The sequence below is a fragment of the Vidua macroura genome, chromosome 3, assembly GCF_024509145.1.
Source record: "Vidua macroura isolate BioBank_ID:100142 chromosome 3, ASM2450914v1, whole genome shotgun sequence".
In the NCBI taxonomy this organism is placed as follows: domain Eukaryota; kingdom Metazoa; phylum Chordata; class Aves; order Passeriformes; family Viduidae; genus Vidua; species Vidua macroura.
The window spans coordinates 63965073-63991347 of NC_071573.1; the positions used below are offsets into that span (position 1 = coordinate 63965073).

Genomic DNA, 26275 nt, shown 5'->3' on the forward strand with positions numbered 1-26275 from the left:
GCTCTCTCTGCCTCTCGGCTCTAGGTCCTTTGGGCTTTGCTCGGGCTCCTGAGACTCTGTCCCTCTGCTCCCCCCGGCATAGGATGGGGCATGGGGGGAATAAAAAAGAAGAATAATCAAGAATACCCTTGTCCCTGGATCACACTCGTCACTGTAGCTACATGCTGCTACACAACCTATTTTCTGTGGGTATATGTAGACTATTAGCCAGTCAGTGCGATTTGATTAAGTACATTCTAGCATGTGATCATCACATACAAAGTTGAACATGTTAGCTGAGGTTTTGGGTGAGAATTCCTTCTTCAGTAACTGCTTAACATTTTAATTTTTTCTTTAGTTTTTGATTCAGTGAATCATATCTTCCAGAGGCATCTGGTAATCCTCCAGGGTCTTGGTGCTTAGTCCAGACCAACAGCAGAAGAATCTATTGGGTTTCAGCATGTTTGATTGGGATATTATCTACCATTCAACTTGGACACTGTGGTTGCCCACTGATGTTGAAATTAGTTTCTGTTTGCAAATTTGATATTACTGACATGTTCTTTTGTAAGCTTCCAAATAGAAAGGTTGTGTTAGATACAATATATTCAAGAATTTTTCTAATTAGAAGGGTTTTAGCTGCTATTTTAACATGGTGCATCATTATCCAAGTTATCAATATACTGTCTCTGAAATACTCATTTATCTGAATAATACTTTAAGGTCTTTTTAATACCCCTAGGTATGTTTAAATGGGAGATTTCTAGGAAAAAAGACACAGAGAAGCCTTTCAAGAGAGTACAATTTGAGATCCATTTATTTCCCAGAACTTCCTTTTAGTTATCAAAATTATAGGTTGCATGGAGCAGATCTCCTGTTCTGAAATGTACAATGTACACTGTATTATAAATCCATTGTTAAAAAGGTGTAAAAGTTTTGTGAAGCTGAGATCTGGAATTCACTTCATAGCAGTGTTTGAAATATTCCATTTTGGAAGTTTGTTTAAACTCAAACAACCAAACTGTACCAGTGCACTGGGGCATCCTTGTCTAATAGCTTATTACCAACCTCCTAGGGACTCACTGCCATGAAAGGCACTATATAAGCTTAGAGGGATTTTTTTTCTTGCCCCATGTGTAGTTTAGATGTCATTTGTAGTTACTGTGTACTGGTAGTTTACTTCAAACGAATGCTGATCGAGTCCTGAGGAAAAGATCGAGCTACGTGCTAAAAAGAGGCAAAAAAATAAAATACAGCTTTGCTGTTCTACTGAGATACATCTGTGCCCGCTGCCAAATGCTAGTTCCTAGTTTGAATTCAAAATTGATCGTTTTAGCCTGTAGAGATAAGAACAAAGATCATATTTTTTAAATATTTGGTGGTTTTTAATAAAATAATTTTTTAAGTATTACCATACTTTAATCTTTCACTAAAGACTAAGAGTCAATAAAAGAAAAACCTGTTCATTCACCTGAGGAGAGCTTGTACAAGCATGCTTACTTTTTGAGAATATAGACCAGAATACAATTGTCTTCAAATACCTCTGGAGAATAACTGTAAAAAGAAAAGGGTGTTTTACAGTGTTCCACAGATGATGAATTATTTTATCAGCTTAGCCTTTTAAAGTTCGTTGCAGTTTTTTTCAAGGAAAGGAAATGGATAGAGTTGTCAGAGGTACCCAAATATTTGAGTTGCAAAGTATTTGGTGGTTTACAGGAGCCCTTTAAGAAAACCTAAATATCAAATGTGTCTTCAGAATTTTCTGAAGAAATTGGGTTTTTTTGGAAATTCTTCTTCTTAACTAACATGAAAAAAATACCCACCAAGAAGCAAGAGAACATATTGCTGTTGTTTTTAAGAAAAATACATAATGAATATTAAAACCTGATTGTATATAAGCCACGTGCGCAGCCACACTCTCATAGCTTAAAAGTTAAACCCTAGACCTGTGCAAAGGAAAAATGAATGAGACAAATTTCTCACTGTCTCAAATTGCAGCAGTATAACTCATTGGCCAAGTCATTTTTGGTGTTTTCCATTGAGTTGATAAGCTATGTGTTAATTGTGCCTTACGGCAGGTAACCATATTTAGGGGCTTCAGAAGTCCTGATCAGCTTTCCTTCCTTCTGTAAGATCTACCAGTTCTTAATTTCTTTGCAACTAGGTGTTTTATTTCATTGAACTGTGTAGATGTAAATGCTATATACCTTCAAAGGTATTTCCATGGTTCAAGGTCCTACAAAACCTGCTCTGGACAATTTTCTGTAAATCACTCCAGCCTAGCTGGATAAATATGGCTTAAGAAATCAAATGTGAGACCTTGGCTTGAAAAGAATATCCTAACACTATTTATACTTTCATATTAATATGTGCTGTTGGAATCAAGTATTGGTAATTTTTCTGCACTTTAAAAACAAACAAAAAAAATACACAAACCCCCCAAATTATAAGATTTTCTTACTGGAAAAATTGTCCAGCTATTTACTATATTTACTATATTTACTCTATGTTATATATTTCAGATGATGGGAAAACACATTGATTCATTCAAAATAAATTATGGGTTTAAAATATATGAAAGTATATTGCCCTAATAAATGGCAACTTATATGAAAAAAGGAAATAAAGAACTTGAAGGCTTTATTTAGATCCAGTCTGTTATTGTAAATGATGGTGTCAATTTATTTATTTTTTTATAACCTCCAGCAATGGAAGATTATTGTGATAAATGATTCATATCACTGCAATATATACCTTTCAAAATTTCCATATCTGGCAACTAATAGGCACTTCTTGAAGGCTTCAATAGGCTCTTTAGCCAGATAACATGACTGGAAGCTGCTTCATGATTAATTTCATCTAAATGTGGTAATTATCATACTTTGAAGTAATGCCTGCAGAACATGCTTTCACAGAGAGTTAGTGGAAGCAGAGGATTAACCCAGAAATATTTCAGTTCAGAGCAACACATTACCCAAGCAGAAATATATTTTCTTCCAAATTTTTCAAGATTATTAGACTACTTGGCAGTCATTTGCATTACCTTATCTCATATCAACTTCTTCACAGCAATTTAGAAAGCAACAGAAAAAGAAGCATATTTGTATTATTAGCAGTAATGGGATAGTCTTGGATTTGCAAGGAATTTAATTTGACAGTTTCTGCCCTGAAGTATTTCTTATATAAGTGTTTAAGAGCACAATTCATTTATCATTCATATATGTTGTGGACATAACAATTATCCTGCCTACATTCCAGAAACACTATAGTTAATTAGAGAGGATGTTAATTTCCACGTAACCATCCAGGGGAGTACCTTCTACGGCTGCTCTATGCATGCTTTTGTTCCTGTCTCACAAGATCCCCATGAGTAATTTCTTGGTTGTGCAGGTGAGACTAGTGAAACAGGTATGTGAAGCACCAAGAATGTTTCTAAAAAAGGATGATTTTTTACCCAGCTAAAAGCCCTGAGGTAGAATAGCACCAAAAATTATAACAGAGAGAGAAGCTATCTCTACGTATTTCTGCACACTTATATCACCTCAGTAAAAATTCCAAATCTCTCAGCCATCAGAAAAAAAAAGTCCTGCAAAAAGGTTGCCCAAAAATCCAACCTTAAGTGAGACTGAACAGCCTAGTTAAAATCTTTCTGGTAGATTGCTTGGCCACGCTGCATATTGATTCAGCTAAGTAATTTCAATTTTATTCAAGTCAACCAGGGATGAATTTTGCCTGCTCTTCCATGGACCATATGTAGGGCTGAGTCCCTCTAAGTTCAATAGAAGTTAAGTGGAAAATCATCTAAAGTAGGCCTCAGTTGTGTGATTGTCCACAACTGCAGGAAGAGAGCGCCTTTCCTCACGAGCACATCCTCCCTTGTGTTTCTGCAGCCTGACCACATGCACATGGTGAGCAGCCATAGCTCAGCTGCTGCACGTAAGCCATGGTAACTCAGCCACGCACAGATGAACCCCACAGATTACCGTGCCAAAATTGAACAAGAGTGTTCAGGGTCACACAGGCTTTCCCATATTTACACTTGGGGTACAATTAGTGCCACTGTACCATGGAACAAACAGAAGTGGAATGAATCACTGTATCATTCCAATGCACTTTATAGCAAATAAGCTGTTTCACCTCTAAAGCACACACTACAGTTTTCTGTCCACCTTTATCCTTACTATGTTTTTATGCATATGTGTTTGTTTTTTTTTTCTCTTACAGATAAAAAAGAAGCTGCTGTGTCCAAAGAACTCAAAAGTAAGAAACTACTATCTCTTTTATATGACATGCAGTTTCAAAAGTTCATTTCAGTAATCCAAAAAGAATAGTTATTAAGTTACTGAAAATACAAAGAAGAAAGTAGCTACACCATTTATAATTGAAAAATGATATGTTTAGACTTCAGCTGCCTCCTACTTTCTTAATCCATTCTTATCCTAATTCTAAGTGCACACTCCTCTTTGTGACTGACAGTTTTGCCTTCCCCTCTTTCCTACCACTGTCTTCAAAAACAAAGGTTTCATAGGGGAGGAAATGTCAAATTGAGGTCTCAGCTGAATGTGATCTCAGTGGCAGCAATTTTCATAAATTGGCTGAGAAGGCTCAGAGTTGAACATGCTGAGGAACATCAAATTTATCTTCACAAATGCAAAACAAGGGCCCCACCTGTCTAGGTAGCTCTGGTTCCAACCGAGAAACTTCTGTGGCTGAAGAGAGATGGGAATTGTGCTCCTCTGAAAAAATAGCTAAAAAATGCTCTGAAAGCTTGGTATCATTTAAAAGAGAAGAGCTACGTCTTTCTTTTCTGCAAATTTGCAATCAATGCCTCAACACAGTAAGGACAGTAAGACAGTATCATTGGTAAGACTTCATCTGCTCATCATTCTGTTCTGATAGTACAGTATATAAGAAAAATTAGGAAAAATATGGGGCTTCAAAATCTGATTCAAATTCACAATTAACGAGTGCACTGACTCTCATTTCCATGTGTGACCTATAGCAGAACAGTCTCCTGCCATCCTCAGTTTTGCAGCCATTTATTAAGAGATTCCTTTTGGCAATGAAAAAAAAAATTATACTTTGGGTTCTTATTCTGCAAATTTTGCAGAAATATCTAACAAAACATTTCATAGACTTACTCTACAAGTAATGACCTGTTAGTAAAATAAGAACCTGTTTTCAAGCAGGTCTTAAAGGACCTATTAATTTGCACACATAATTCCTCAGAGCAGCCTTCGAGTGCCTAAATGGAAACTACAGGAGAGCTGGAGAGGGACTTCTCACAAGGGTGTGCAATGACAGGACAAGACCTAATGGCTTTAAACTGAGAGTAGGTTTAGATTGGATATTAGGAAGAAATTCTTCACTGTGACGATGGTGACGTGCTGGAACAGGTTACACAGAGAACTGTGCATGTCCCCTCCATGGAAGTGTTCAAGACCAGGCTGGATGGAGCTTTAAGCAACCTGATCTCATGGAAGGTGTCCCTGCCTGGCACGGGGTTTGGAACGAGATAATCTTTAAGTTCCCTTCCAACCCAAACCATTCTGTGATTCCTTTAGTTGGAGAATTCCACAGCAGCTGTCATAGCAAAACTTCCCATCTCCATCACAAGAGAGAAATTTGCAGATCGGAATTTGCAGCTGAAAGTAATTGATGTAAAGATGCAGAATCATTAGCACTTAAATAATTTGTGAATAGCAAACTGGAAATTGTATGCTTGCAAAGGCAGTTTAAACTTTGGGCACTTTTGTTTCAATGCTATTAAAAAGTTATATAAAAGTTATATAAATTACAGAAATTTTTAGTCAAACATATCCTTAATTTTATTTTTTTTCAAAATTAAATATTTAAAATCAAAATCAAAATCTTTGTATAACACAAAGAAACCTTAGCTTGTTTTCACAGATGTTATGAAAAAAACTTTTAAAAATTCAATGTCAAGCATACTCTAGCTGAGAGCTCAGAAGGGGATAAATGAAAGAGTCCTGCTATTTCATGTTAGGTCCATTTGACACTTGTAGAACATGTGTGTTGGAGCTCTTCTGCAAAAACAGGCACTCAGAAAAGGGATACTAAGTAAATTCTTCTTCAAGGTCTCCTACAAATTTGCCTGAAGGAAGGGTGAGCACCCCAGATAATTACAACGCTGTGATAATAACTAAGTTAGGATATAATTATCAGCTGCAGGCTTTTAAATGGATGGAAATAATGCAATCCACATTGCACATGTAAACTATATTTTGTTTTCATTCCGTTTCACAAGACAATCTGATGCATCTTTTATGAACTTCTCAAAAGACTGGAGGGGAAGGACTCAAAATTACATTCCTGATTTAGCCATGTTCTTTTTCCTTATAATAATACAGTGACAGATGTGCAGGATTAACTAACATTTTTTGGCATTCTGTAATTCAGCTTGTGATTAAAATGATTAGTTATTTCCTCTCAAGATATGAAAACGTGAATTTTAATTTAAAGAACCTTCTAGTTGATACAAAAAAATATTTTATGACCATTGGTGCAGTTTTGTTAAACTATTGTGGTGTAAGTACAGGTTGTTTTGGTAGTTCCTGAGGATAAAAGCAATTACTAAATAGTAATAAAGAGTGAATAAATCTAGTAGGTTACTTAGGTTCTTCTACATGGGGCTAAGATTCCTCAAATGGGGATGCACACACCATTAGTCATTAGGCCCTTCATTCTGCAAGGACATGCTCTACAAACAAAGACAGGATAATGCAAATGCTTCTTGAAAAGACCAAGAACAGGTAAATGGCTGGAGAAGGCTTGTTTCTCTGCTAAGAGAATACAGCAATTGCTCTTTCAATTGCAGTATCAAAAATGAAGTCATTCTCATAATGCTCCTCCATTCTTCAGGATGGAGGGAGATTCCTGGTATAGCCAACTCAATGGATGTACTTTGCAAAAGCAGACCAATTTCACCTCTTCTAACCAGGGCCAGTTTCAGATTAGGGGAAAGGATGACACTGTGAATAGTTGTGGGATCCCCTGAGGTAACACTACTGAATTCACAAGAGTGAATCCTCAACAGCTGCCAGAGGCTGGTCCAGGACCTTCTGCTCTCCTAGCTGCAAGATCAGATGCAGAGGCTCCCAGCACACAGCTGCTGCCTGAGGGGCAAGGCCATGCTGAAACCCCTACGTGCCTTCTTTCCTCTGCTTTGCCAATAGATATTGAACAAATGAGCAGAAAAAGCTGAAAGAGGGGATTCAATGCCTAACAACCAGAGCTTACTAGCCCTTCAGCTGGTAATTCTGTTGCTGCCTTTGAATTTATTGAAGACAACTCAGCCCTTCTCCCTTTAGGTAATCTCTTTGTTTAATTCTTCAGTTAAAAAAATTTGTTACAGTCTTCCTCACTGGAAGCCTTTCCTCAGATTTCTGTAGGGTTTTTAAAATATAATGCTTTGCAATAAATGGTTTCTTTTTTTTTTTTTTTTTACTTTTTTTAAGAGCCAGCAAAAGCTCCTGCAGCCAACCCAGCCATCAAAAAGGCAGCAGCACCAGGTAGGGAAAAAAAAAAATTTGCATGCAGTGTATTTCTTGTACTCTTGAGCCAGTTTATTACATCATAGCACCATCTGCTGGATTGCACATGAGCCAGTGGTTTTTGTTAGCTGTCAGGGTGATTTTTGGTCTGTTTTGCTCTAAATCATTGTGATAATTCGTATGTGAAATATTTGCTAAGAAAAAAGTATTTACCACTGATTTCTAACATTATGTTTGCTTCTTGTCTTCCCATGGCAGCTATGAGGTGCCATATTGAGCCATTCTGCAGGGCTTGAGATAAAAAAAATAATCTGAATGTAAAGTCTGATTTTAAAAGCAATATTTACAGAAACTAGTTTCCATATGAATCTGTATTTGAGTCCTTTGAGAAGGGGATCTGGTATTTCAACATGCTGATGTCATAGTAGGTTGTCAAAATTGAGCTCTTGGATAATCATAAATATGCACTGAAAAGACAAGCAAACTTTTTTTAAACAAATAATGGCATAAATTCCTATCTGAAGTTAGATGGGATTGTAAAAATCTAATAATTTTTATTTATTTATGATCCCATCTGCTTCATAGCCATCTTCAAAAATGCCACATCTCATATCTGCTTAATTAAAGAAAACCCAATATAATGAATAACAACCTGAATAGTCATTATATTTGTAGTTTGACTACATTTTATATTAACTATCAAAAAACCCCTCAGGAATTCCAATATGAAAATGTGGAGAGTATAAAACCATAATATTATTCTAGTCTAAAGCAGGATAGCTGGTGCTGCACCAGACTGTGCCATTGAGCTGTGCCTGGTGCTGGCATCCCAGCAGTGGCCAGCCCACACTACCTCTGCTGCTTCTTGCCTCCAGCTGATTCCCCCGAATGGATCTAAGATAGCTTTTCTTTTTTTTTCCTTTAAGATTGTTTTCTGGCTATCTTTTTCTAATTCAGGCTGTTTCAGTAGTCTATTTCAGAGCTCTCCTCCACTGAAAAAGGAAGTAATAACTTTCATCAGTAGGGGTGAGTGGGAATTGGTCAAGGATCAGTGCAAGCCAGGAACACCTGCAGTTGTCTCTACCACAGGACTCACAGCCTGGAATCACAGAGGATGTGGGCTATTGCAGCACAAATTGTGTGGCTGTCACTGTGTGACACTGGCCTGGGAAAGCACCATTTCCCCACCAGTGCTCCCCATCCCTACCTGCTGTGTTTGTTTGACACCACGTTCATCTCTGCTAACACAACAGGGGGAGCAGTGTAAACCATCCCATTGCCATGGCTTACAGCTGAAAGCTGTGCTAGGAATGTGTGTGTGGCAGGGTGTTCAGCCTGTCAATGAGTCTGGCTCCACAAACATTTACATTCATGTCACTGATAATTTCTTAAAGCAGCTTTGATGCCAGAGTGTGTTGTATAGCTAGACCCTTAGAAGTCTCAACAGTACTCTGTAGAAATTATGTTAGAACCATATGCTTATAATTAATTCATTCCACCTGCTTGCATCCAATATTTGTGTTCATGTTTGAAAAATATTCGAATGAGTCTGCTTGTTGGCAAGAATGGCGATGACAGTAATCTGCTTAAGGAAAAGAAAGGAGGAAAACTGGCATGGCTTCTTATGAAAAAATAAAACAAGTTTGTCTGTTCTGACACATTTCAAAATATCTAGTTTGCCTTAAAAATTGTAAAGAGCAATAGGTTCTGAGTTCTACATTTTAGTTTCCCCTCCAGTTCTCTGAAAATTAATTTACCACCAAAATAACTCACCATAGCAAAATATTAAATATGCTTGTTTGGCAACATCATAAGTAGACTGCTGCCTATTAGCACAGTAAATTAAATACATTATCCAATTTCATATTTCATTTTCTTACACATTTCTTATTACATCACAACCTGTACCCAAGAATGCCTAAAGCTCAAGGTTTACTCCTCTTAACAGATTGAACAGACTGAGAGCACAGCTGGTCATCTCACAGTGTATCTACACCACATATGTTCCTGATCTTAATGTCACTGGTTGAGAAATCCCTGCCTAATTCAACACACTATTTTAATCTCCCTACATGTATACAGAGAAAGCAAAGAAAGTGAATATGGAGTTTGGAAGTCTATAAAAACTTCTGGATCTGCAAGCTGACAGTTGCTCTAGGAAACCAGTCTCAATAAATTTCCATCACTTAATTTTGAAAGTGGCTATTTTCAAACATTACCGGATTTCTCTATTTGGAAAAAATCACCTCTCTGTCATCGAAAACTGGGCTTGAGATCCCAGTATTTGGCTGTAAAGCAGAACAGTTTAGTAGATATATGCAAGTGATGCTGTTCTAAGGGGAGAAATCAGAGTTGAAGATATTTTGTTACACGTCTTCCTCAGTAACTCTGTTTTATGTTGTTCCCATTTTAAATCTTGCAGGCATTCCCTCTTTTTTTTTCTGCACAGTGCATTGTTGCCCAGCTGTGCCAGCAGAACAAGTCTGAGAGTGACCTACCCTTACAAAATATCAGTCTGTCCTTTTACCCTGAGGAGTGGCACCGTTTTCTTCCACAGGATTTCCTCAGGCACCCCTTGTGCTGGGCCCAGCAGACTCTCTCTGAAGAGTTTCTCAGAGCCAGGGGTGTAGGTGGTGAGTAGATGCCTCATCCTGACATCTTTTGTCAGGAGAGGGCGCTAGGAGGGAAATCTGCCTCTTATTGCCATCCCTCTGGACCCTCACACCTCAATCCTTCTCATGCCCTGTAGCTGTAGTTAATTCTGCTGGATGAATGTTCCAGCTGCCGGTGGGGCAGAGCCATCACACCTCGGTTTAGTGAGTTTGCTGGGTCTGTTTTGTCACTGTGGGAAAAGCTAATGCATGGAGGTGCAGGACAGGAGATGGAGCAGAGACTCAATGAAACCATGCAGTGAGCATTTCCAGCTAAATTAGCCAGAGGCTGACTGTATTCCCCTGCAGGCAGTGAGGAGCCTCAGTGCCACTGGTTTGTGGCACTCCTGTAGCTAGGGAGAGGGATGGGAACAGCTCATCTCTGAGTCCCTCTCAGGAGATGGCCTCCTTTCATAGGCAAGACTCCTGCACCTTCTCTAAGCACCAGTGACAGTGCTTTCCCCTGATAATTTGCCTGATTTGAAAACCAGTTCTAACTCTTTTCAACACTGCAAAAATTAAATCCTAATTGCTGCTTAGAATTTCGCTGGAATGGTCTTGAAATTTTTAATTAATTTTACAGTATGTTTAACAGATTTTGTACCGTCACTTAACTGCCTAATTACTGGGTTTTAATGCCTAATTTTTCTCATCTTCCTCTCCACAGACGTGCAAAAAAAAATCTTTTTCATCACTTGATTTGAGTTCATAACAGAAACTACTTTTAAGCACAATTTCCTCCTTGAAAATCAATAAAATTTAGTCTGGATCCAGAAAGAATAAAGTAAAATATGACAGACAATAGCTAATTTTAAGTGCTCAGGTGTCAGCTGCATCCAATCTCCCAAAGTGACTGCCAGTTGTACCAGAACTACTATTACTTTATTATGCCACCAATCTTTTCACTGTTTGTAAGAAGCAGAAAGAGGACATTTTGTATGAAATTATGTAAGAAATAGGTCCATGGAGTAAGTATAGAATATTGGAATGCAGGCTATACTGAAAAACTTGGTTAGAGGATGGGTTGTATAGGTTCAGATCACTCTGTCAAAGAAGGAAGCACTACTGGTTTTACTGGCAATGGGCACTATTTACTTAGCAGGGAGGTTATTTTAACTCTTGGTTCAAGATAAATGATTGTAACTAAAATGGCAGCAGGAAAGCTATTGCCATGAGGTCTAACCAGTTTTAATCTACATAAAAAGGAAAAAAACCCAGAAGTTTATGGCACAGTAGGTATGTCTGAAATGTAGAAAAAATTTGTCAAGGAGCTGGATTATTGATTATCTTTTAATTATCACATGTAGGACACAGGTATATAGAAAGCTAAAACCATATTTTACAGAAGATTAATAAAATTCAGCAATTATATTGCATAATTTAGCAACACAGTGGAACAAGCAAACTTATAATGGATTTTTTGTCAGGTTTCTCAGATTCAAGTCTCAAGTCACATGTCAGGGATGTATTTTAGTCATAGCCCCACACTCTCTGCATCATCCATCAAACTATGTATTCTCATCTTGTGTAGATGTGTGTAGACAGTCCAAGAGGAGAGACTTTGAAAATCAGGGTCAAGTTTACACCCCCTGTAAGTACTTTTGGAGAAAGGAAAAGGTGCCTGTCTCTTTCTCTCTCTGTAGGGACATTATAAAGTTTTCCATCCTGCATTCTCTTCAGGATTTTATGTCTGAGGGCCTCTGTGTGCCCTGAAATTTCTCTTCATAAGCAGCCATTGCACCTGGTGAAAGCATCTCTGCATGTATTTCTGTCGTACTATGTTACCAAGAAAATTATTCTGGTAGCTGGAGTAGACAGTTCAATTTTCTGTTTCCTAAAGGTAACCCTCTCAGACTTTTTCAGAACATAAGCACAGCTATTCCTGGTTTATATTCCGGGTTTACAGACTATCTTTTTGGCGACAAATGTTAGAGGTAACTTACTGAATGCAGAAGGACAAGCTTTGCAGTTTATTTTTATACAAAATATATCTTCACTCAGATAGCAGGTGTTTATGCAGCACTAAACAAAATAATGAAGCCCTACCTGTATTAATACTGCTGCTCAGGATCTTTGAATTTAGATCCAGGATCATTCTGCAGTCCTTCTGAATCACCAAAGCTTTCTTTTCAGTCCATTTTAGCATAATTCTTCCTCTGTCCCACCTTAGATTTTCGGGAAGTTAAATATCGTATCTTCTCTGACTTAGTAATTTTCTTTCTGGTTTCAATGGGATGGCTCCAGTCTTGCCTGTTTTTGTACAGTAGATGGAGATTATCTGAGCTCAATCCTCAGCAATATGCCGAAGGAAGGAGAAACTGAGTTTTGGTCCTCAACTGTTTGTCCCAGGGTGCTTCCACTTGGCTTTATTGAAGCCTCAGAGCTGACTCTGCTTGTGGTACGCCAGGAATGCACTGCACCCTCAGCAGCTAAAATCTTGTTGCTGGTGCAGTAGTCCATCACTTAGCCACTTAATATTTACAAGAATCTATTACATGGATGGAGATGTATTCCACAAATCATTTCAACCCACTGACATTTTCATCTCAGTTGAAGTTCGAGAAAATATTACAGAACATGATGTCTTAAATTGTCCACAGGATTATGTAAGCTGAGCCATTATCTGACTGTGAATGGGAAAGGAAAAATGAATTCTTTACTTATGTCACAATAGATGACACCCTGTAAGGGGAAGAATTTTCTGATGTTAGAAGACTTAACTTTACAACCATGAATTCTTTATACGTAGGATTTATTTAAATAGAGCATGAAATAGCTTATTTTACACTAAGCTTTCTAATCTGAAATCCAGTTTTAATTCACCAATTTTTAAAATGTTTTTGAGTAAATGGCCTAAAATCCATTATATTTTTTCCTACTTTTGTTAGGATGTTGAAATTCCGAGTCTCATAGCTTGGCACATTATTTTGCATTTATACTTTCCTTAGTGTATTCTCTCTTTCAAGATAATATAGAGTTAAAATAATTTCCAGTACTTCCTTTCAGATCACAGTGTGTGTGAAGACACTTGTACTGTAAATGCAGTCTTGTTTCTTTTTTTTTGTCACCAGATATTTGCTATGCATCAAAGTACTTTTGTATTGCTAATACAAAGACAGCACTACTTTAAGAGCAAGGCAGGGGGAGCAAGTAAACTACAATTTTTTTTTATTCATACATGAAAGTAAAAATAATATCAATAAAAGAGTGTCAAATTAAGTGCAATTAAAAAATCAGAGCTAAAAGGATTATATAAGTGTCCACTCTTTACAGAAAAGTCATTTTAAGGTGCTTTGTTCTGAGGCTGGCAAACTTTCATAGCCCTGAATTTGTTTAATTATTTGAGTGCACTTTTGCCTAGAATTGGGCCCAATTTCAACAAAGATTTAACATATCTTTAACTCAATCTTGAGTTCACAGAATCACAGAATTCACAGAATGACTAGGTTGGAAGAGGCCTTCAAGATCATCAACTCCAACCCATCCCCTAACACCTCATCTAGACCATGGCACTGAGTGCCACATCCAATTTTTTTTAAACACATCCAGGGATGGTGACTCTGCCACCTCTCCTGGCAGACCATTCCAGTACTTTATCATCCTTTCCATAAAAACGTTTTCCTAATGTCCAACCTATATTTCCCTTGACGCAGCTTGTGTCCTCTGGTTCTGTCAGTTGCTGCCTGGAGAAAGACGCCAAACCCCACCTGACTACCATCACCCTTCAGGGAGTTGTAGAGAGTGATAAGGTCACCCCTGAGTCTCCTTTTCTCCAGGCTAAACACCCCCAACTCCCTCAGTTGTTCCTCACAGGGCTTGTGTTCCAAGCCCCTCACCAGCCTCGTTGCCTCCTCTGGACACGCTCAAACATCTCAACGTCCTTCCCAAACTGAGGGGCCCAGAACTGGACACAGCACTCAAGGTGTGGCCTCACCAGTGCCAGGTACAGGGGAAGAATGATCTTCCTGCTCCTGCTGGCCACACTATTCCTGATACAGGCCAGGATGCCACTGGCCTTCTTGGCCACCAGGGCACACTGCTGGCTCAGGTTCAGCCGGCTGTTGACCAGAACCCCCAGGCCTCTTTCTGCCTGGGCACTGTCCAGCCACATCATCCCCAGCCTATAACACTGCAGGGCATTATTGTGGCCAAAATGCAGAACTCGGTACTTGGATTTATTGAACTTCGTCTTATGGGACTCTGCCCATTCATCCAACTGTTTCAGAACCCTCTGCAGAGCCCTCCTACCTTCCAACAGATCAACACATGCTCCCAGCTTAGTGTCATCTGTAAATTTACTAATGAAAGACTCAATTCCCTCATCCATGTAATCAATAAAAACATTGAACAGAACTGGCCCCAGCACAGACCCCTGAGGGACACCGCTGGTGACTCTCCCCAGCTGGATGCAGCACTGTTCACCACCACTCTCTGGGCCTGGCCATCCAGCCAGTTCCTAACCCAGCGAAGACTGCTCCTGTTCAAGCTGTGGGCTGCCAGCTTTTCCAGGAGCATGCTGTGCGAGACAGTGTCAAAGGCCTTGTTGAAGTCCAAACAGACAACATCCACAGCCTTTCCTGCCTGCACCAGGTGGGTCACCTAGCCAAGCATTCAAGGGCATGCTTAAGCTTTGTTGAATCCAGACTATCGCATACACTACGGATATAATTATCTTTCCAGGTAATAATGTTCTGGAAGTGGTACCAACTTCATTTTGCGATAATGGAAATAAATGGGCCTCATCCAGTTCATTGTGATCATTATGAAAATGCCACTTGATTTGCAGGGGAGCAGTGGTATGGATTAGACTCTTCTGTAACATATATTCTCATATTATATCTACAATTTATGATGGACAGTATTGATGCCATTGCTTTCTGCCTGTGAAGAAAAGCCTCAGACCAAAGAGATGGAACTGAACGCAGTTGCATTTCATCCAGGTTTTTCTTTCTTTTTTTTTTTTTGCACAAAATTTTTATCAGATATTTCCCAACAAGGTAGCAGATTTCTGAAAAAGATACAAAGAACTGTAACCTGCTTTCCTTTTCTTCATAAAAATCTATCAGGAAAACTTTTGCCCTCCTCAAAAGATGATCATATATAGAGGAGTGAGTATATTTGTGGCATGATTTCACGATGTAAGAGGTGTGTTCTTATTTCAGAAAGAAATGTATTTGTACAGTTCATGATCTTTATAAATCAAAGCATAAAACAGTGGTGAGATTTTCTACAATGAACAAGAAAATAAGAATAGCAGTGAAATATAGGAAAACACATACGCCTTGGGAACAGGAGAACAGGAAAAATCTAGTTTGATGCAAGACTTTCTCATGTGGATTATCTCAGGTCTAACTACGTGACTGAACATATATTGCAACATTTCCCTTCAGCAGAAGGGACTAAAGGGATCTCGTCTTTATCTAAATGCTTATGTTCACAATATTCTTAATGACAGGATAACTTTACTACTTTTTAGCACTTTTACCACAGAAAAGCTTTACCACTCTGTCTCATTTGGTTTTATTTAACCAACATGATATGAAGTTCCAAGAAGTTTTATGTATAGCCTATAAAACCAAGATTACAAAACTATAAGACCAAACTAACTTTCTGCTATGGACTTAAGTACCTAAGACACTGCATAGACTATGACAACAGTAGGTTTCACTGAAATATTTGTGGTAAAAGATAAACAACATTACAGAAAGCACTCAGCTACTGAGTGCAAATAAAATGGTATTCATTAATTAACATGTGGTGCATCCCACACAACAGCATATCCACTTGAAATGCCATTTATTTCAACTTTTCCAATATGTGTCATTCCCAATAGAATTTTTCTTTTCCTGAACCATTCTTGGACATGAATGCTTTATCTGAATTAGGAAATAACAGGTGCACACAAATACTCATACATGTGTGCACATACCTATATAAATTATGACAGGAAATCAACTGTTCTTTCCTGTCAGGTAGCAGAGGGTCACACTTTGTGACTGTCTACTCTGGTACTAAAGATTAAAATACACCTCAGCAAATTTGCCAGCCTAGATGCTTTTCAGTGCTGTTTTTGCTTTAGGGAATAATGTGGCTTAGGGAAGAGCTACAGAGGCAGGTTCAGGTTTTCTTCTCTCTCCCACCTACTCTGAATTGCCTAGGAATATGTCACTAGTAATGAAGCAAAAAAGCACATTTGTATGGTTTTATGAGCAACTTATACATAACTTTGCCAGTTTTCATAAAAAAATAAAAGCCATTTGTTTAAAGCATAAGACAAAATAAAGATGGTAAAATGTCAAACTAAATCAAATCTCAATTCCATTCAGGGTAGAAAAATACTATATTACCAGCAAAACTCCCCTGAATAAAAATATGCTGTACTGTCTCATATACATGCAAAAAAGGTTAAACATAAAAATAATGACAAATCCCATGGCAAATGTCTGATCTGTTTAGAGATGGCAATATCCTTTCATGTGTCACACTAACTACTTGAAAGTACAAACAAAAGTAAAGAATAAGACATTGAGATCAAGGAACGATAACTTTTAGCAAACAGGGAAGACCTAGGTCTGAAATTTCCTGCAGTTTATGGCTGGTGTAATAAAAGTTTTCAGTTCATTCCATTCAAATATCAAGACATGAATCACCTGGTATCTCATATCATGTCAGATTTCCCAGAAATGCTTGATGTCAAATTCTATGTTATTCATTTTTTTACATTTTCTCATGGAAAAGGATTTTATTTCATATGCTTCTGGAAATAAAACTATTATGAAAGAAGCTCTATAGGCCTTGCCTAATGTTTGCAGTTTAGAGACAAAAATGTGAAATAAAGCTAAATAAATGGATTATTTTATACTTTGCCAAAACACTGACTTGAGTGTTGCTAGGATCATTCTGTTCCCTGATCTCCTGAGAGCTGAGAGATCTTAAAATGAAAGAGAAAAATAATTGCCTCAGAACCACTAAAGACTGAATTACATTTCCTTTAGTTTCCATGAAGCTGTCCTGAGCAACAAACAGAAACCCCTACAATACCAGTGAAAATTATAATTTCCAGAACGAGTCCTAAAATATCTGCAAGTGCAGAGTCTGAAGAGCACTCAGGCTACACAAAACCAAAGCTGCAGATGTTGCCATGATTAAGAGCATTGAGGTGGCCAAGCCATTGAGTCCCAAACTTTTGTCCTCTCAGTTTTAGGTATATTTTTCCTCCTTGACCTGTACTAGAATTGCAACCCAGGGTAGGATGCCATCAAGACCAGGCAATAAACACCACCTTGCTCTCTACTTCCATCACTTTTTCACATTGTGGGGAAAATCACAACCATTACTCTTTTCTTTTGACAACATAAACCTGCTCCATCATTTCCACTAAAACTTCATTTCTCATATAAAATGTGTCTTTAAAGAGCCTACAATATTTTTAACATTTGTTATGAAAGCAATACATTAAAATGTTCTTTATATAACTATATTAAGATTATATTGAGCCTATATTAAAGTTCATTATTTCAGTCAATTAATCTTGATGCTTTAAAATGTACATTCTGGCTCAAAGATATAGTTTTTGAAGTTGTAATGTAATTCCATAAATGGTTTGGAAAAAAAAAAAAAAAAAGAAAAATAACTTTTTGCTTGTAGAACTTGGCTCAAAGCTTTATTTTGGAAACTACATTTTTCTTTAAAATATATAAAAGATGACTCTTCAGAGAGATTTAAAAACTCAGAGAAAAAGGAGTATTTTATTTCAGATAGAATGGAAATGTATTGTTCAATGCAAGCTTTTTTGGGGTGGGAATATGGAGTAATGACATATTTTGTTTAAAACTTAACAATTGTGGGGTTTTTAATATTCAAGATCAATTTGTCCTTTCAAATATTAATTTTTATAGCTTTCCATGAACTATATATCTTTTATTTGCCCACTGTGCAGTCAGTATTAGCATTGATTACAAATTAATGTTTAATGGAAATATTATTCATATTAATGTTGTTTATAAGTATATTTAATTTTATGTTGGCAGTTCTTATTTCCTTTTTCTTATTCAATTGAGTGATAGGTCACATCTGTGAATAAGGTTGCTTTTAGTGAGGATACAACATTCAGAACCACTTTGAACACTGAACTTTATGTCTTGATTCTAGAGTGGAAGCTGTTTAAACATTAATGTTGCTCAGCTCTATACCACAGCTTTAATATAAATATAACCTGTAATAATCCTGGAGAAAATACAGTCATTGGATAGCGGTAAGCAATGAGCTTGTATTTAAAAGTATTCACCTTGAGTCCTGTGTGCAGTTTTGAACACCACAATATGAGGATATAAAGTTATTAGGGAGCATCCAGAGGAGGACTGTGAAGATACTTAAGTGTCTCATGGAGAAGTTATATGAGGAGTGGATGAAATTACTTGGCTTGTGCAGCCTTGAGAAGAGGAGACTGTAGGTAGACCTCATTGCTGTCTGCAACTTCCTCTTGAGGGGAAACACTAGCAGACACTGATCTCTTCTTTGTGCTGACCAGTGACAGGACCTGAGGGAATGGCCTGAAGCTGAATCAGGAGAGGTTTAGGCTGGATGTCAGGAAAAGGTTCTTCACCCAGAGGATGGTTGGGCACTGAAACAGGGTCCCCAGGGAAATGGTCACAGCACCAAGCCTGACAGAGTTCAAGAAGCATGTGGGTGATTCTCTCAGGCACATGGTGTGACTCTTGGCATTATGCTGTGGAGAGACAGGAGCAGACCCAATGATCCTTGTGAATCATAGAATATCCTGAGTTAGAGCTCAATAATATCCCTTCTAGCTCAGGATATTCTATGATTTGATGATTCTATGATCTATCTTGTGATCAGTCAGCTCAGATACTCTTGAATTTAGGAAATGTTCCTGTGTGGATCCAAACTTGCACAGCACAGCCTTTCCATATGCTGTTTAAAAGCATCTGCAGATGGAAAAAGCTTAACTTTTTTTTTTTTTTTTTTTTTTTTTTTTTTTTTTTTTTTTTTTTTTTTTTTTTTGCTACTGTGAATGTCAGCACTGGCTGCTAGATGTTGTTCAGTCTCTATCTGTGACAGGCTGCCCTGCTCCTTCTGTGAGGGGGCGTTAAAGCACATTCTTGCAGCACAGAAAGAGGTATTACAGAAACTACCATTAAAAAGTAGTTGTCCTCAAGCACATATAGTTGGGTTGCAGACCTCCATTTAAACCACCCTGAAGCAAAACTGCAGATGTTTTTACGTACGTTTTTATGGTTTCCTTTTAGAAACTTATTATAAAAGTTGAATCCTTTGCTCTCCCTTATTAACAGCTAATCTGACCCTGTGTATCCAGTGTGAAAACCACTGAAGAGATTGATTAGAAATATAAAGGCTTTATTTTGACATACTGGAAAGCAGGGAAGGACTCACTGAACTGAGAGTCTATAGGAATGTGTCACATCCAATGGCCAATAGTAACATGAAAGATGATTGTCCAAGGTAATCAAACAAAGCATTACAAGAAACCAAATGTACACTTTTTTTTTCTTTTCCAGAAACACATAAAAAAGAAAAAATAATGGAACCTGGTGAATATTCTCTCCTTTTTATCTTACTTTTAAAAAATTATAATATTTTAAATTAATTAGTGTCATAATTAATATTAATCATTAATATTTTATACTTTTTAAAATTTGTTTTTACAGGCAAAACAACAAAGAAAGAAGCAAAAGTGCATGGTAAGTCCTGTAAAAGATTGTAAGTTTTAGAGTCTCATTTATCTGGTTTGATTATCAGTTGAGACAGGGTTATGTAGAGGGATTAAAAAAATGAAGCCATTAATATAATTTTGCTGGTTTTATTAAAGTTACTTAAGCAATTGAATGGATGTGGAGCAACCATTCGGTCTTCTGGAACTGAGATCTAATTAAATGCTGAGAAGAACAAGAGGGATATAATTTTTTATTTTATCTTTTAAGAGCTTTCTCTTTTCAAAGAAAGTTACAGTAAATGGATGAAGAAACAAACACAAAATTCAAGGTTCAGAATGTGGAGGGTAGAAAAAAAAAGTAGAAAAGTAGGCTGTTTAATTTTTTTTTTTTTTTATGCCAAGCACCCATGCATTTTATTGTTGCAGCAAGGTGCTCTTGTTCCCATGTGGAACCCACTTCTCCAGCTTATCCAAATTTGGGAGAGCATAAAGATTTTTTCCTTTCATAGCCAAGCTTGATGACTCATTCATCAGATGACTCTATTTTCTCAGATGCAAATTCAGAGCAAGAAATACCTACAGTAGAAAGTCAATTTGCAGAAAAATGTATCTGTCCTTTTCTATAACATAAAAGCCTGTCACAGTGCTTCAAAGTGGTGTGAATAATAAAAAAAAAGAGATATGTGGTAGTTCAATTAATTTGCATTAAGTTAATGCAATTGTGAAGAGTAGTAAATAAATGAAACTGAGAAAACTTATATAGAGGAAGAGTTTTGAAACTGGATCCTCCTCTGTATCAATTCTAGAAGTTTCAATAAACTCAAAACAAAAAAAAAAGTGCAAAAATTTCTAGCTCCTGCAAACCACTGAGATTGTTAAAAAAACATTTCTATTGCATACCTCCCACCTATGTTTAATATATGCTCATTCTGGAGCCTATTTTACTCCTTGTCTCATCCTCACACTTGAAAATAGCAGAGCTATTGAAGCTCCATATATAACTTACCCATTGGCCTTGTTTTCCGCCCGCTGCTTTTAATCTGCAGGTTAATTAGTCATCTGCCATGAGACTATCTAAACAAGCAACACACGTGTGTGTCAGTTTTTGTCTACATAAAAATGAAATCCTGCTCTGCATAGATAAGTAGCATATTGATAAAGGGAAGAGGTGTTAGGATCAATTTTTATTCCTGTATTCTTTTATGCAATTTGTTTCTGTGAATGTTTTATTTTACAGCAGCTGTAGAAACTCCAAAGTCAAAAGGTGAATAATTTGATTGGTTTTGAAAATTGAAATGGAAGAATGCTGCTGTTAGCTTTACTGTAATGAAAAGAAAGCTGCTTGTGAAAAAAACTTTTAACAGTATGATTTATTTGAAACAGACAGCTTTTTAAATTATAATGGTGTCTTCCTTGCAGCATCTCAAAGCAGGCATCTTTTCCTCAAATTTTCCATGGACTAACTGTAATTCTCCAACAATCTGAAATTCAGTTTCTAACCCTAACTCAAGCCATAAGGCTTTTGTGACAGTCAGAAAGGAGAAGTAACCAATCTTCTACAGAGGCATGACACAAAGCAATATTTCTCTTTTTGCCATTCTAACTGCAGGACAAACCCAGTGACTGAACAGTTGTTTTCTTTAAGGAGTCTAGGGAGTTTTGCAGGGAGGTTTGGTGTAACAGGTTTTGCCTGCCTTTCATACGTGAACTGTTGATGGCAGGAGGTAGGAGGTGTGAGATCATCAATGCTTGCTCCAAGGTTCCTCCTTTCCACAAGGCACAGGGAACTGGGGCTGGTGAGAAACATCAAGGACGTAAATTCAAGCTGAGCAAATACAGCAAATATTTAATTGTTTCACATCAGTGTCTGGTTTTTACAGACATACAGTGTAAGTTACTAGCTCCAAATTGCCCTCAAAAACATTACAGATTTCAGCTGTAACTTAAACAAAAATGGAAAATTGAATGTCAGGTTACAAACTGCCCTTCATTTGTAGTCCATGTTTATTCATGTCAATGACCACCATACTTTTATAAGCATTCCCTTTCAGACAAATAGGAAGAAAAAAAAAAGTCTTAGGTAGTTCAGTTAATTAAGGATAAGTAGAAACAATGGGTTTCCATTATATAATATAGGAATAATTCTGTTATTTCTGTTGTCAAAAGAACAGTCTCATAACTGAAGGTGTTGGCCTCAGCCATCTTAGTTTTACTATAGGATCAACGTAATATTGAACCTGAAATTGTTCCCCAGTGTATAAATAATGACAACTTTGCTTTATTCCTCATTAAATAAAAATTAGCTGATTTTAACTCTGGGGAAATTGTTGATTTCTTAAAAATTTCTTGTTAGCATGTCATCTAAATTTAACTTTACGTTGCTAATTTTGAAACTCAAACATAGCCTGTACCCCAGGGGGAAAATCATATTTAAATGAAAATGTTACAGCTGTTCTTTTTGCCACTTAGCAAGGATCACAGAGGAATGCTGTTATTTTCTTCTATATTCTTTTGTGATGCAGACAAATTCTTGTCTGCAGTAGTGTTTAATAGTAGTCATTAAGTAGTGTTTAACCTTTCTTTAAGTCTCAAGAAAATAATATCTTTTCAATCCATATTTCTTTGTTCTACATTGTTGCTATTTATTTTTTTGTTTCTCATTTTTCTCCTGTTAGTCCTTAGAGACTTAGCAGCTCTCTGGACAGAATGTGATTTTCAGTATTCAGTAGGTGTTGGCAAATGTAAAATTTTTTTAGCATATTCATGGAAGGCAAACAATTCTGTTCTGAAAAAAACAAGGCTTTTGATGAAATTATCTTCTTTGGTAATTAAACAAAATCAATCTGCTGGCATAGAAGGAGGTGTGGGACATTCCCACTACCCTGTACTTCTTATGAACTATCAAATGCACATGGAGCTTTTTTGCATTTTCTCACAAGCCACTAGAGAATGAATTTTTAAAAATTTCTCCATATAACAGAACAGTTCCTAAACCATAACATACACTTCTTAGGTTAATGATTTCTTCAGTTTTGTGATGTCACAATAAGGAGCCTCTGACCTCAGGGTTCAGTGAGTGAAATGTTTTTTGTTTCCAGTGGGAATGATTTTTTTCAGTCTTCCATCACACTGGGCAAATATCTCAAAATAGCTATAAAATCAGTGACATTTTAGAATGCATATTTTTGATGTTGATGCTAGTTATGCAACCTGTCTCTTTTGGGATAAGAATATTCTGACAAATTTGATTGTAGCCTACAACTATTGAGACTGCACAAATATTTGTCTGATGAATTGCTCTCCTGGCCACTTTCAGCATAAAATAATATCTGCTGAATCTGCTCTCATTTGTTTCCTAAGAGTTTATGATGGAATCAGAGAAACAATTATAAAGTAAATTGCTCATTTGATTTACATTATGCCAACTTGTCAATAATTTTGCTGAGAAATGACAAAATAGATGTGGGAGTATTTCTCCATTTGTTTAATCTATTTTTTGAAACTATATTGTACTGAAAATATAAATCCCTGATGAATTCCTGATTTTACCTTCATTTTTTTTTTTGTATTATTTCATGCAGGAGTTTTTGTGGGTTTGGTTTGGGATGGAGGGTTGTATTTCTTTATTTTTTTAATGCCTGCCATTCTACAGAGGAGAAAATTATAATGTATTACAGCATTCATATTACCTAAGTCATATGGCTAAAAGATCAACTTTTCAAATAGGGAATACCTGGAACAGGATCATTTTTCACAAAAAGATCATCTTTCAGGCTGCCATTCAGAAGTGGCAAGAACTTTGAAAATGCCCAGTGGAAGAGATGACATCTTGACCTACTCAGAAATCTTGTCTCTATTCTGATAGAAACAGAGACAACCAAACCTTCTGAATCTTATTCCAAACACTGACTCTACATGGATGGGTAAAAAGTGACAAACTTTTCAAAGTGACAACTATTACCTTGATGATAAAAGATCTCTCAGCATCACCAAAGTAGCTCATGCCTCTCTTCTGAAAAAGCAAAGGGAATAATAGAATGCCCTGTTTGTCCTCCCAGATACTTCTCTGCCATGTCTGGATGATATTACTTGGCAGTTCCCAAAAGTTACTGGAGCTCTGTTCTGTCTCAGCAAGTTCTTCTCTACAAGCACTCACTCATGGAAGTGGTGTTGTATTACTGAATGCGATGAAAGCCAGAATACTGTTAATATATCTATAACTGGTTGTTATAGCAGCCTCGATGTTTCTCAAGGAATGGATGGTACCTCCATGATAACCACACTCTCGGTCTACCACCAGCACATACATTTGATGACTAAACACCTCATTTTCTCAGAAAGCTGCACTGCTCTTCTAGCCTGCAGTTCAGTATAAAAAAAAAAACAAAAAAAAAACAAAAAAAAAAAAAAAAACAAAAACAAAAAAAAAAAAAAAAAAAAAAAAAAAAACAAAAAAAACCCTTTTATTCCATTAGTATTCTGGCTTTCAGAAATTTTACAAACCAAAATTCCTTTCATTTCAGCTAAAAAGGATAAAAATGCTTTGAAGAAAATAATAGTTCTCAATAACTCATTTAACTCTTGTCATAGCTGCTTTTGCAGTTCTAATGTGAAAAATATATTTTGAAATGAGTATGGGACAGGTTTCTGGTGTCCCTTTTCATATATTTCTTTCCATATTCAAATAGGCTTATTCTTCAAGATATTGACCACTTCAATAAGCATTTTAGAAGCACTGTGATATTGATTTGCTCAGTGGCAGGGCTCAATGCTCAGATTCATCTTGGCTTATCAGAATCTAATCCATGGTTAGTATAAGTAGTACTGCTGATCTGGGCCCAGGTAATATGGATGACAATAGCAGAGGTCTACAATAAATATTAAGGGTCTTTGGTTCTTTTTGGCTTTCTCTGTGTCCATGAACACCAATAAAAAATTAGGTACTTAGAAAAAAAAGGGAGTATTCCATTTCTATCCTTGAGGATTGAGTCAGATATATTTTCAACCTAGATTTTATTTTCAGGAAAATTGAAGATTATCTTCAATAAAATAAGTTCCCTGAGGTAACTGAGGTGCAGAAGTGCAATATTTCACTATTTACATGGAGCTTGCTCACAAACATGTGCTCACACAGAAGGGAGTAATTGATGCCTGTGAGTGGGTTCATCCCACTCAACATGAAGCAGTTCATCTATTGATACCTGACTTTTCACTGAATCTCAAATTCAGGGAATCTGGAAGCAGAAGATCATTCCTTTGGCCACCAGCCCACTAGCAGACCTTGCAGACAGGCCATAGCTTATTAACTGAGCTGATCTGCTTGAGCCATCATGCCCAGCAGTTCCAGAATGCTCTTGAAAGCATGTCCTGGTGGCACCCCTGGGGCCAGACTTGCAGTCCAGGAAGCAGGCAAGCAGTGAGCACACATGGAGGCACTTCATAGGTCCTTTGAATTCCCTGACATTCTCAGGATAAATAATGATAACAGAACATGACCCTCGGAATTTACTTTCTCTCTAAAAGCCAGACTCTTAATTTTCAATTGTGATTTGTTCTAATAAAATGACAGGGTGAAATAACAAACTAAGAGGTTGCTATATGTACTAATAACCCTGAAGCAGCAGATATTTTCTATACTCATCAGATAGAAATTAATTTTCACTGTCCACTTTACATCCTGCCACTTATGCTAATTGTTTGTTCTTTACATTACTTTCAAATAATGAGAGTGAAGCTTATTTTCTTAATGCCACATTTTTTGTCTCAAACACTGTAAGACAATAGCCTTTTAAATTAAAGCAAGGATTTTATTTATCGTAATAATTGCAAATTATGGCCACAAAAACTTGATTTAACAGAAGTGTTGGAAGTGCCACTTACAGCTAAACATGTATATTTATAGATTTACAATATTTAACCCCAAATAATTCAATGAAATAAGAAATATATATGTTGTCCTAAAGAGATAATCTTGTACATCACCAAACCTGCAGGGTAAATTGTCAGAAACTATAAAAGATACCCATATTAATGTGAGCAAAATCTAATGGTACCCCTTCTTGCACCACCTCTTCTTAGATAGTTTCATCCTTAATATCCCTTGTCTCCCAATATGTGTAAATGAATTTACAAACTGTGTTTGCCAAGCTTGTGAATAAGCAATTGGATATGTCCATGCATCCTGGCTTGGGCTGCTACAGCTGCTTCCCCTGGTGTCAGTAAAGGTTAAGCAGCTCTGATTCACAAATGGTCTGATCCACACTTCTTGCTTGCCCACAGAAATCTCAGTATTCAGAAGGATCAAGTTATATGCCATAACATACAGTGCATTTGTGGCCTGCTACCTTCACTGAGACTAACTATGTGCTTAAAGCTGAGAATATGGGGCAATGTTTTGCTGTGTCAGGGGTGCAGAGTGGAAGTTTCTGCTGGTGCAA

At 37.0% G+C, this 26275-nt stretch overlaps 1 protein-coding gene across 1 annotated transcript in view; it reads left to right on the top strand.

The window, feature by feature from the left end:
- TRDN (triadin) overlaps nt 1-26275 on the top strand; it is a 274790-nt gene that overhangs the window by 176153 nt on the left and 72362 nt on the right. Inside the window, 5 exon segments of the mRNA XM_053973292.1 lie at nt 1055-1100; nt 4196-4239; nt 7458-7511; nt 19684-19716; nt 21076-21102. Of these exon segments, the coding sequence (XP_053829267.1) occupies nt 1055-1100; nt 4196-4239; nt 7458-7511; nt 19684-19716; nt 21076-21102 (204 nt within the window).